This window comes from Falco naumanni, chromosome 11 (assembly GCF_017639655.2).
Source record: "Falco naumanni isolate bFalNau1 chromosome 11, bFalNau1.pat, whole genome shotgun sequence".
Lineage (NCBI taxonomy): Eukaryota > Metazoa > Chordata > Aves > Falconiformes > Falconidae > Falco > Falco naumanni.
In genome coordinates this window covers 15,713,546-15,726,482 of record NC_054064.1, presented here as the reverse complement: position 1 = coordinate 15,726,482, position 12,937 = coordinate 15,713,546, and the positions used below count along the sequence as shown (strand labels likewise).

Here is a 12,937-nt window from a genome sequence, read left to right as displayed (position 1 = left end):
TGAGAGTGACTTAAGCACATTTAAAATATTAATAACTTCCCAATACGTGTATTCGGTATGGTCAAAGACTAATAACTAACAGTATCTATATGTTTTTGTCATATTTTTAATGCTGTGAATACGGTGCAAAGGTGTTTCCTGTCACACAGTATTGAACTTTAAAGTACTCATCTTTCAAATAGTATCGGTGATTCGGTAAGAGCTGTTTTGACACGTAGATTTTTTTTTTTTTTTTTTTTCTTCCTAGTCACGCTTGAAGAGTGGGAAAGCAGACTGTAGCTAAACAGCACGGGATGCAGTTTACAGTAGTGCTAAACCCATGGCTAGAGGAACAAGGCCACACGTTTTGGACCCATGCCCGCTGCGTTGTGCTGCCTTCCAAGCCACATGTGAACAGGAACGGGCAGGCCTGGCCCGGGAGCTGGCAGAAACCTGCCAGGCCTCTGCAAATTGGCAGTTCCCTTCATGGGCTCGTTAACATCCAGCATTTATCTGCAGTCTGCATGCAGCCTGTATGCTTGAGAGGGGCGTCTTTGGGGGGGAAAGAAGTGTTTTGTACCGAAGTATGGATAAGGCCGCTCTGATGACTGATTTTATGTGGGGCAAGAGGGGTATAAAATAAAGCTGTGAACTGCTAGTTCACATGAACCCGTAGCTGTTACACCTCAGGCACTCCTCTACAACCTTTTGTTATACAAGTTTTCTCTTTGGAAACCAGAATCTACTTCAAGTGCTCTAGAAATTCTTTCTGAAGCTTTACTCGATAGGATTTCTCATTCAATGCCCTTCTTTCTGAAACCTGGACTTGGCAGATTTATTATGAGTCATCTATTAATTTGGTGCCTAAAAGGAGAAACTTTTAGGACTCATGGGCCAGTCTGAATATGAAATGCATACAGATTTCCCAGCAAATGGGACAATACAGTGTTTGTTGGAGAACTGGATCCCGTATTGTCTTTAAGAATATATTAATACATGGGATAATTGGAGGAAAATGTAGATCTCCGTTACTTTAAGACCCTACTTTCTATTTAACGTACCCCACCCTCTGCTCCAGTCTAACAGATTCCTTCTTTCTGCCTTTTTTTTTTCCCCACCTGTCGTTGTATAAGTGCTTGGATGTAGTATGAGGAAGAGCTGTTTGTCTTTCACGGGGGTGTCTGGATGCAGCTGAGAATGTCTTCGGAAACATCCTACCTTAAGTGCAGTATAGGAAGTTGTGAATGGCACTACCACCTCGTGATTGTGATCTCTTTTTCAGGACAGTGTCCACATTCCACGCCTTGGTGGTTGGTGGGTTTTGCCTATATATTTTGATGTACGATGACGCTGTTAATGCTGACCGACTCTGGTAAGGCTTGTTATGTATATGTTGTGTTTACACAATAACATAATTGAGAAGGAAAAAAATAACCCCGCAGGGTCTTAATTACCAAAATAATTGTTTCATTTCCCATTAAAACATGCAGTTGTGATGTGTTGATTTTTATGTCTGTACTATTTGATAATACCAATTTTTTTTTGTCAGTATTAATGTCTTAGTGCATTGTGTCTCTGCAAAGGGGAATAGGTAAAATAAAGCAATTGATTTGAAATAGCATACTAAATTACTAAAGCATACAACCAAGAGTGTAACTGTAAGTCATCATGACTGCTATTTACTATAATAATTTTAAAGTGAAATTGAAATGCTGTTCCATGTCTGGACTGCGTGGGTGGGGGGAAAGCTGGAGTGGCCTATTATATGTATAAAATATGTGTCTAAATTGATAAATTACAAAGTTTATATTTCATAAAACTTCTATCAATCTTTGTTTTAAAAAAGTATGAAAGTTTCAAGTGCTGTCTTCACAAAAATAGGAATATTTAATAAATGGACTTCTAGTATTTTTCTCTAGCTAACAAAATATTCTATATTAAGCTTATCTTTTCTTGATTTCTAGTTATATTGTTTTGTTTCACACTTTTTTGATGGAGAAGGAACAAGATGGCTCTATTTTAATGGAGTTAATTATAGATTGCTATTGGTGTTTTGACATTTCACTCGTTACCTTCTAGAACTCCTTCCCTAGAGAAGGAAGAGGCCAGATTTTTCCTGAAGACTAACTACTTTAAGTTTCATTTCATATTTCTGCCATAGACTGTTGTTTTTAACTTTGTCAAAGGACTACACTGTGAGTTAGTTTAAACTTAAATAAATTTACTGTATGATGCTTGTTTGGTTCTTTTCATATTGTAAATTAATGATAATGCAGCATGTGGTAGATAGGATTAGGTGCTTCAGATGCTCTGCCACTGACTTGTTATGTGGCTTTAATAAATGTAGCACTAATTCATAACACAAATTTAGGCAAGATTGGCCTCTTATGTATGTAGTGATATATGATCAATTTCTTGTCTGTGTTGGATTTTTTCATTGTGTTCTGGTATTTTTAGTGAGACTACATATGGTCTGAATGTCTTATGAGATCTGGTAACTGTGTGAAAAGCTGCACATTATTATAACTCTTTCAGTGTATGTTGTGGTAAACTTTATCAGATTGAAGCTTTTACCCTGGTTTGTTTGATTAGACCTTGTTCTAAAACAGTACAAAAGAAGTCATGCAGAAATAAAAGCCTCTTGGTGACAATAAATAGAGTCTTCACACTTACTAAAGTTTCCTGGTATAATTCCATGAAAATATCAAATTGAGCAGAAATTGAGCCACTTTTTGTTCTTACTAAGTTCGCGAAATGTTATATTAGATATTTTTGAATTCTGCATTGAAAACTTAATCTTGCTTATGGAGCCTTAGCATCCTAGATGATGTAAAAACATTAAATCTTAAAAAAAAATCTGTCTGTCGTTGGGGGATTTTTTTCTGTGTTTCTAGTATTGCTTCTAAATAGTTTCTTCTGTTTGGGTATGTTTACAACAATTGCTGTCAGTGGTTTTATTTACATTTGGTAGAGTAAGGAAAACTAGATATATTTTAAAATCTAGTGGAAGTATATCCAATCCGTGTTTTAAATGAAAACTTCAGGTTCATTTCAGGGCAGTATTTCTGTAAATGGTTTCTTGGTCAAAATTATCTTAGTGGTTTCAGGAGTCTGTCAATTAAAAGTGCACAGCACACCTTCTAGATGTGGAAATCAGTATTTTTAGTTATTCAACTAATGGTTTTAAAATGTGTGAAGTATCACTTAATGTATTTAAAACAGTTGCAATGATTTGAATTCATGTTCATGCAAGTGATTAAGTGCAAAGGAGGACCAAACGTAATATTGCCCATGGCTTTACAACTACTTGTGTGCAGCATGTGAGTAAAATAAAACTTTGTGTTAGACTTTCTTCTGCCAGTGAAGTAGAATCATAGGGTTGTTTCCTCAGAATTTACAGATGTAAAAGTCAGCCTTAGAAGAAAATGTACATTACTCTCAAAAATGAGAATGCTAGCATTAGTCTCTGCATTCCCCCATATATTGTATTGGTTTGTGGTACACAGTAATTAAAGCCTTAGCTGACCATGTGGAGCTTTAACCGTTTATTTTTTCCCAGTCTATTTTATGGCTTAGCTGTACACTGAGTCTTAAGTTGCTTATCATTTTTACATTGATTTGTAGCTGAATCCACATAGTCTCGATTTTAATTGAATAAGACTGAAGAGGAAAAAACCCAAGTTATACAGGAAGTGCCAGATGGACCTTTGCAAGGCTGTTCAGTCTGGAAATCTAATACCCTCTTGAAATGCAGGCATAAAGCTGTGGGGCTTGGTCATTTACAGATATGAGCCTTATGTGTATATACATATATATGTATACACACACACAGAGATGTATATGAACTATATACACAGACAAGCCTTTTTGTAGGAATCTCTTATTAGCAATACAAGAAACATCTGTGAATCTAGTTTCAGTAGTTTAAGTAAATGTTCAGGAGTCCTTTGTGCGGCTTCCTTGCACTGTTCTTGCTCAGGTAGCCTGAAAACATTACACAGATGCGCCAATTTTAGACTACTGAGATGGTTTTGATCCATTCTTTCCCTCTAGCTATTGCTATCCTCTTTGTATAGGCATTGACTTTATGACATACCCAACCAGTTCTTTTCTGTGGGATTTAAAAAGATACCTATACCTATAATGGAAAGTCACAAGTTCTGAGCCTCTGTGTATGTCAGCCTAACTTCTGGGCTCAAATGCATGTTGTTGACATGTCTTGAAAGGGATCAGGACTTCTCCTAAGGGTTTGGGTTCAATAGAGAGAGGATACGGTATTATTGCCAGGTAGTGACTGAAACTAGATATGACAGATGCCAACAGACGATAATAAAGTCTGGAGCATTGATAAGTTACAGGGAGGCAGCAGCACTGTGTATGTATACTTTTTTTGATGGTCTAGGACTTCATAACGCTTAGCCTTTTTTTTTTTTTTTATATGTAAAACAGACTAGCTAACAGATGATGTAGAAATTGTTTTTGAGATGGTGAGAATAACATGTGGAGGTGGTAGAGATCAGATTAGGAGAGGGAGAAGATGTAAATAAGTAAACTAAGCTGTAGCTTCACAGAAGAGCAGGCTTTTTCATATGACTGTCCACTTTACAGTTGCCAATATATGACTTCGTATCTGCAAAGAAGTTTGAAGAAAGTTGGTCATGTGGACTTTTATAGCTGCCTATGTATGTTCACGTGCAATTCATTTGCCAACACACCTCCTTAGCAATCACAAAAGAGATCGCTCTTCCCTCTTGCTTATTAAGTCACTCCCTGTTTGTTACTCCTGGCTATTGCTTGCATCAAAACTAGGCTGCAAACGTCAGGGTTCATAAGCTCCATTGCACTTCCTATTCAAGGAGATGGGTCAGGAGATGTAGAAGATTTTAGACTAAATTCTAGATTTTCCATTAGTTGAGATTAACTGGGGGTTGTAACATGGACTCTTCTTGAAGGGATGTGACAGATGGGCAGTGCAGCCATACATGTTGTTACAGTGTTGGTTTAGAAAGTCTAGAAAAGGTTTGTTGCAAGGTGGCTGTTCTCATGCAAAGAACAAAGGGAATTGAGTCATTCCTTGTCTCATCCAGTTAACTCATGTTTACCTATACCAAGGAACCGATTTCACGTACTTAGTCCTTTGCATCTTCTCTAGAGAAGAATAGGAAGGTTCTTGGGCACAGGCTCAGTCTTGGTGCTGACATGTGTTGGGAGCCCTCCCAACAACAAGTTCAGTTGTGACGCTGCTGCTGCAGCTGGGAGATCTAATGGAGGGCTGCAACTCTCTTGTTTCTGCTAGTTGTGAGAACACATCTGTCTGTGCTCGGGGTCTAGCTGTGAGTTTTAGAAGAGCTACCCCTAAAGAAGCGCTTAGCCCACAACCTATGTAACTCATGAAACCAGGTTTTGAAGCCGTGGAAGGATGTTCCTGTCTCAAGTTGTAGTTAAGAGAGCTTCTGTGGCCAGCGTTAAGAGATGGAGTGAGCTTCAGGCTCTCCTAGTAATCCTTTTCCTCACCTAATGGCAGAATTCTGGTTTTGTGAGTCCTATTTTCCTGTAAGCTACCCTTCTCGCTCAGAGAAGCAGTTAGTTTTAGACACTAAGAAAGCCTTAAAATCTAGTGAGCAGATTTTAATAATACAGGAAATCTCTCCCACTGTTTCCTTCCGATAGGATTAAGAAGTAATAGCTAAGTAATAGCATTTTACTGCTTTCTGGCTGAGGTAGACTTTGTATTGGAGGTGGCTGTAAGCACAGTTATGTTCCTCTTTTCTCAAAAGGTTTACAACAAAGATTGCTGTCACAGCTTGTCTGGAGCAGTGCATGTTTTATAAATCTGTGGATCTGTCACTTGAAGCTCAATTCATACTTAGAGAAAACATCTAGATTAGATGCACAACTTAGTTAAAATAAAAGTTACGATCTCTATGCTGAGGAAAAGAGATCTGCTTACGAAACTCCTCAAAGTAGGAATGCAGAGGGGACAGCGGAGGAAAGAACAAATGTTACTTGCTTTAACGTGGATGCTGCCCTTTCTTGAGCTGTATTCACAAGTTTGGATTTGTTGAAAATCCTAGAGGAACTGAAGTTGTGTGTGTGCTAAGAGCTTTGCCTGCTGAATGTTTGGCACCAAAAGGGAAGGGACAGAAGGTGTGAAACTACTCTGAAAAGCATTTCTTCTTGAAGGCTCCTTGGCTCCAAAGAACTGGCAAATAATTCCTTTCATGTCTTCTTCTACTCTGCTTATCCCTATAAGCATCCATCCTCTTATGAATATGAAAAGCACCAGTTGAGCAAGATATTTTTGTCACCCTTAACAAAGTTTTAACACTGGCAGAAGAACAAAAATGGAGACACAAGAGTGTCAGTTAAAGTGCTAAAGAGCCACTGCCTGCGCTGTTCTCTCCTGCTCTCTGTTTCCAGAGAAGCCAGCTCAGGGTACTTGCTGGGTTTCAGCGCTGGACCCTAGCAATAGCAAGGCTCCTGGGGGCAGTCTCTATCCAAAGGCAGAGGGTAGTCCTGGTTAGGGTAGTTAGTCTTATATCTGGGTAAAAAGTAATCCATTTGCGTGACTAGGACCTTTTTTAACCAAATCTCATAAGGTCTTACTGATGGGATAAGAATAAGGTGACCCGATGGACGTTGTGTTTGATATGTGTATGTCCTTTGCAAATTACCTTGTTATAAAGGCTGTAACTGTGTATTTTTGGTATGTTTACAGGGGTGACCCTTCAATTGTGAAACTGAATATTGCTATTACCACAGGCTACCTCATTTCTGGTAATTATGCAACATGTATATAACACACACGCAACCTGTATACTTATATTGAGTCACTATGCCTATATGTTTATATTGAGCCACTATGCTGGACATAAGATGTGTATACAATAGTTTCTGCTGTGGCTTTTAAAATTGCTAATGGAGTTGTGGGTTGTGGTGAAATCACAGGATCTTGCCAGTGAATGTGGAAGATGGAATGATATCTCCCCAAGCACTGAGGAAATGCCACCGTGTGGCTTTATGATGGTTTGATACACAACCACCAACTCCAGCTCAGTGTTGTTTTTCAGCCAGCTGAGAAGGTGTTAAAGCGGTGCCCTTCACTCCCTTCAGAGTGTCTACAACTTGTAGCTCTTTTATCATGTTTCTTCTGTGACCTCAGAATGCTGGCACAAGCATTTTAGTAACCCTCAATACAAGCTGAGCGAATGATGCCATAGGATCCTGCCTGTCCACCTTTCAGTCTCACTTTAAGCCAAAATTTAGTCATGTGTAAACAGGGAAAATTTAGTTATTTTGTTGGTATGGCGTTTACCCCTATACATGTTTTGTGTTCCTCATTTACTGTCAACTAAAATTGGCATGGGAATTTTGCTACAAAATGCTTTGGAGTTTTCTTTTGTGGCGTGTATGGATAATACTGACTTACCAAAGCAAAAACCTGTTGTGACTTGGACTATTTTCAGGGAAAACTTCTCATGTTAGGATGGAGTCTCTGGTCAGAGATTGGGCTGTGGACTTGATTCTATCTCAGACTACATTTCTCACCCTAGTGGAACTGATAACGGGGTGATCAGCACACTCAGTTAAACTGTGGGTTAGTTTAAGTCTGTTTTTTTGTAAGAACTTCAGCTCCCATCTTTAAATTCATTGGTATCTATTTTTGAATAATTATGCATTAGACTTTCATTATGAATTAATGAATGCCTTTGAACAGAGACCTGAACCTGGGCACTCATTCTCTCTCGCTTCTTTATATAGTTAATGTTTTAATTATTGATAGGAAGTGGCATGGCTAAGTCAGATGATGGAGTCTTGCCTGAGGATAGCTAATATAAAAGACATCAAGGTAATCACTGGAGATACAAAAGGCACAGGGAAGAGTCTTTGATTTGGAACCTTGGTCACTAATATTCCAGTCCAAAGTACTCATTTGGAGATAGTAGGGGCAGAAATTGCTTGTTCCACTACAGAAAAGAAAATCTTCTGAAATCTCAGACCATCATGGGAGAAGAAGGAACTTTTGTGTCAAACCTTTCCTGGTAACAGTAACTCAGGTCCACTATATTACTTTTGTGGTAATTGGAAAACTCTGATTAACTTAAGTAAACATGCTACTCATTCCAAGTGCCCATTACAAAATATTTTTGGTAAATGGTTCCATTTGCTAATATAACTAGTTTTTGATTCAGAAGTTCCCCATAATAGATCCCTGCATTTATTGCATGTATTTTTATATTGGCTATGCCGCTCGTAGCCCACTCCTCCTCCTTTCCTCCCCGCCCCCCCACCCCCCTTATTTTTTTTTGGTCACTTGTTCCAAATTTTTGGGTTCATAAGTGTGAAGTTATGCTATAAGATCTGGGATCCACTTTTTCCTTCCAAAATATGTCAGCTAAAGCTGTCACCTCTGTACTTCCATTTATGTGGAAAGTAATAATTTATGGCAACTTTTGGAAGAATACTGTTTCTTAATGCTTGGACTAGTAAAGTCTTTAGGATAAAGTTTTTCTGTTCACAGATAATTCAGAGAGTTTCTACTGATGCCGTATGTTGGCATTTATACCTCTAAAACTTAGAGAAACGCTATTCTGAGGTCAGTGGTAGTGTAATAAATTGTTCTTTATCATTATTTCTTTTCTCTTGTAGATTTGTTGCTTATTATTTACTACTGGAAGGCAATTGGTGACAAGTTTTTTGTAATACATCACTTGGCAGCTCTGTATGCTTACTATTTTGTACTGGTGAGTGCTCTATTTTCCAGTAACATAACAAGCAGATAACGTTGAAGACAATGCTTTTAGAGATCTCATTTGCTTAGTGTTTAAAATTTTTTTTTCACTGGTTGATGTATTAGTTTCGTGAAAGGCATATTTATATTTTGAATCATCATTATTTTCTAAATGGTTTTATCAGTCATTTGCGGTAAGTGCGTGACTTTTCAATGTTACAGTCCTTCAACAAAAAATGTGTAACTTATCAAAGTGCTGAAATTAAAACTCTTCTCAGTTTTTGCTGTAGAGAGACTTTGATAGAGGAGCTTTTCACATGGTTATAGAAAAGGGTTTCAAATAAAATCACAAGTGTGACTAGTTAGTTAGAAAGTTAGAAAGAAATGGTTTCAAGTGGTTATGTTCTGCTCTTATTTGCAGAGGCCATAGGTCAGTGATCCCTAGCTCTGAGGAATGTACTACAAACAGCTGGGTGTGTTTTTTCCTGTGATTTACACCCACCCACCCACCCACCCTACCGCCCCCCTCCCCATCCCCCCCAAATCTGTTGTCATACAAACTGATCCTCTGAGGCTTCTTGTTTAAGGTTACTTTGTGGGGAAACAATGGATGATTAACTGTATATATCCACAAATATCTGTGTCATATGTACATTAAAGGGAAAAGAGGAAGAGAAGGATACTGTTGAGGATAAAGACTTGGTTACTCTTTGCTGCTGCTGGAATTTCTCGGAGATGCCCATGTGACTTGGTACAAATCCCATTGACCTCCAGAGTAATGCTTCTGAATTTCTTCTGAAAAGCTCATTCAATAAATAAATAAATTTTATAAAATAGAATTTAGTTCATTTACCACATTTTTTTCCCTGCCTACTGTGTGAATCCCAGGATTACAATATTAAAAGTGTCGAGATGCCAGATTACTGTCAGATTTCCCATGTAATGTTTTAAAGAGGATGAAGTACACGGATAAGTAAATGCTCTGTTTCGGGTTGAAAATAATTCGATCTACTAATATTATCACGAATGAAAGTGAATTAGAGCTGAATACTAGAGAAATGAAAATACCACTGCCAAGGCTAATCCCTGATGCAGAAAATTCATTAGTTTTTTTCTGGAATAGATAGAAAGCATAATGTTAGTGTGAACTTTTTAAAAGCAGTTATTATTTGGATATGTCTCTGTGTTACTGTCATTCTCTATCTTCAGAGAACGTTATTCCTAAGTATCTTATTTCAAAAATTGCTCTTGAAGATAGGAGAGAATTTGATTAAGAACACACATTTTCTGTTTGGTATTTGCTATACCAAATTCTATTTGGTATTTCAGTGTGAAATGACATGAAATGCCTGAAGTAGTGGGCATTAGCACGCTCGGGGGGGGAACTAGGAATCGTGACACACACTCTATAGGTTTTTCAGGAGACCTACCAAAATTTTTCAAAAAATCTTTCTATATCTGCAAACTGCTGCTTATCCAACCATTGTGTAATGGGATACTATTGCCAGCAGAGAATATGCTGTACTTTGTTACTTGGAGGAAAGGGCTCAGTTTACACGTATCAGTGTAAATGTACCACACCATTACCTGGATGCTAGCAAGGAGAAGATGTGGTCTTCTTCCGACGGCCAGGGCACGGCAGGGACTGCTGCAGAGCTGGTGGAAAAGCCTTTGCCTGTCATGTGGAGGAGAGAAGGGCTCTGTGTGATCTTTCTGCTGCCAAATAAGAGCTGGGGTTCATCTTCACTTTGGCAAATTATGTTCCTAAAACAATGCAGAGACACTTTTCTTTAGCTTACAGTGTTTCTGTTCAGTTTGTTTAGACATTGAGAAATCCAGAAGGTAAAGTAAGGAACTACTGATTCAAGATACCTGAAGGACAACCGCAGCTTTTGTAGTAAACTTCATTTTGAAATTGTAAGGAAGTTGGCCACAGCTGACAAACTATGAGTTTTAATAAGGAGGTTGAGATGTATCATTCTGTGTATACTTGAAGATTTTAATCAAGATTTCACATCTACATTGTTGATTTTTGTATCTCTATTTTGTTTTGCTAACCAGAGCAAAGGTCTGTTGGCTTATTTTGGAAACTTCCGTCTGCTTGCAGAGTTTTCCACTCCTTTTGTCAATCAGCGGTAAGTGGTTAGGGAGTTTTTGTGTAGTTACTTTAAATTTGAATCTGTATTATTATTTCTGTCACTTAAGAAGGATTTCTTTTTTGTTGAATGTCTGCTGAAAGGGAATTTATATATATATTGAACTAAGGATTGCTATGCAGATACAGTTTTTGCTATGAAGTTTTTTCTGCTGTAGTTGCAACAGTGTAACTAATGTATTCATACCCAAGTTCCTTTTTAGAGTAGACCTGCTTTCATATGAAATGCCAGATTTTTATGAAACTACTGAACACACACTTCACAAATAATAATATTGGTGTTTAACCTCTGTATGTTTGTTTAGTTATTATAATAAAGCCATAATTTTCAACAGGGGTTTTTCTTTCAGTATTATGGGCCAGGAAAAGAAGCAAGATAGCATTGTCATCAGAGTACAAGAATGGAATTGCATTGCCCTAGATCGTTTGAAGTTTATTTTGCAATACTGCACGTTTATAGCTCAATATTAATATAGGCATATGAATACATAGAACATTATAAATGTTTATTCTTTATTTACTTTAAAAATAGTTCTGTAGATTGTTTTAATCCCTTAAATTGGAAAAACAGTAAAGCATCTAAATGGAATGGTTAATCTTCACACTTGTGATCAGAGAAGAAATGGCAGAAGGCTCTTTTGCAGACCTCAGTGGGAGTCAAAGCCTGATACGGCTTCTGGTTATAGTGTTGCTACTAGAACTGCTGCTGTGAGTATCAGAAACGGACCGTGGTAACGCCCTGTACAGCAGGTAGGGGAAAGCAGTCAGTGGAGTTTCCCGGTGCTCTGGGGAGGGTGGCTTCTCTCCTTACTCTGTAGCCACCATAACCCAGCTGGGGACAGGGATTTGCCCCAGGAAGATTTCACCTCAGAAGAGGGGCTTTGGTATAAGCAGTGCTACGGTTCTCTCCTCTTCCTCTGTTTTTTTGCAATGTAGGGTCAGATCTTTCAGCGTATCAGCTGCCTGTTCCTTAAGTGTACTTTTTGGGGTGTATTTTTACTTTACTGATCGTACATGTGTGGCATCTGTTTTCTTTTCCAGGTGCCTGGTAAAGAAATGATAAGGTTTGTAAGGCAAATAGGAACTGTAATCCTCCTGCAAATAGGGTACCTGAGTATTACCTGTTACTACATTATGACTGTAAACTCTGAAATATTTTATGAGACTTGACCATTCCTCAGATCTCTAAGAATAAAAAAGATTGTGCAGAAATCCCTTTAGATCATTAGCTTGGTAAGTGCAACTTACAGGAGGGTAGGGTGGGATAATGGAGCTCCTCAGAGGTTGCTTTCATTTGCCCACACACAGTTGAGTAGGAGGTTATAGTCTAATGCAGTCCATGCTTCATGTGCACAGAGAAACTGAGGAGAAAATTAACACTTTAACCTTATTTTAGTAATACAGGGAAGAGGAGAGTAAGAAAATGGAAAAGGTGGCATTATATTTTAGGTTTCTATATTGAAATTCATGTCCTGGTGGATGGCTGTTCTCCCAGCTGACATCTACCAAGATAGGATTTCATCCTGGGTTTAAGTGGTACCTATACTGATGCTTACCTTTTGGGCAGGCATTTGGAAGTATCATGGTACATCTGGCTATTAGAAGTAATATATGTTATACTTTTAAAATGCCTGTGGTGAGATCATGTGTCGTTGAATACCAACATTTACTGCTTTCTCAGAGAAATGGAAGTCGCTGTAGGAGATAAAGTCCCTCGCACTAAGGGATGTCATCTCATTAGTGCATGAATGTTTGCGGTTTTTTTGGGTTTTGGGGTGGGGTTTTTTTTTCCCATTAAATTTGAAGAGAACCAGACCCTGAAGACAGTAAGTAGTGGATAATGATAATGACTCACATTATGTCTCTTGTTTGCATTCTTAGTATTGCCAAAAGAGCTATTATTAAAATATAAGAAGATATTCTAATCTCAGAACTGTCTGTATTTCCTGTCTGTGTTGTTAGGGGTGTCTAATTGGAGGTTGTCTCCATGCCAAGCATTTAGATCTTTTAATGTTGGTATCAGCATTTCTGTAATCAATTATGAACTGTGGTGGGTAAAATTGTAATGATAA

The 12,937-nt window shown here is 38.1% G+C and overlaps 1 protein-coding gene across 4 annotated transcripts in view; it reads left to right on the top strand.

The window, feature by feature from the left end:
• Nucleotides 1-12,937, top strand: part of LOC121095645 (TLC domain-containing protein 4-B-like) — a 45,767-nt gene that overhangs the window by 24,693 nt on the left and 8,137 nt on the right. For all 4 annotated transcript variants that reach the window (XM_040610793.1, XM_040610790.1, XM_040610791.1 and 1 more), the window contains exons 3-6: nucleotides 1,262-1,351; nucleotides 6,698-6,756; nucleotides 8,629-8,723; nucleotides 10,772-10,845. In XM_040610793.1, the coding sequence (XP_040466727.1) occupies nucleotides 1,262-1,351; nucleotides 6,698-6,756; nucleotides 8,629-8,723; nucleotides 10,772-10,845 (318 nt within the window). The remainder of the gene's footprint in view (nucleotides 1-1,261; nucleotides 1,352-6,697; nucleotides 6,757-8,628; nucleotides 8,724-10,771; nucleotides 10,846-12,937) is intronic.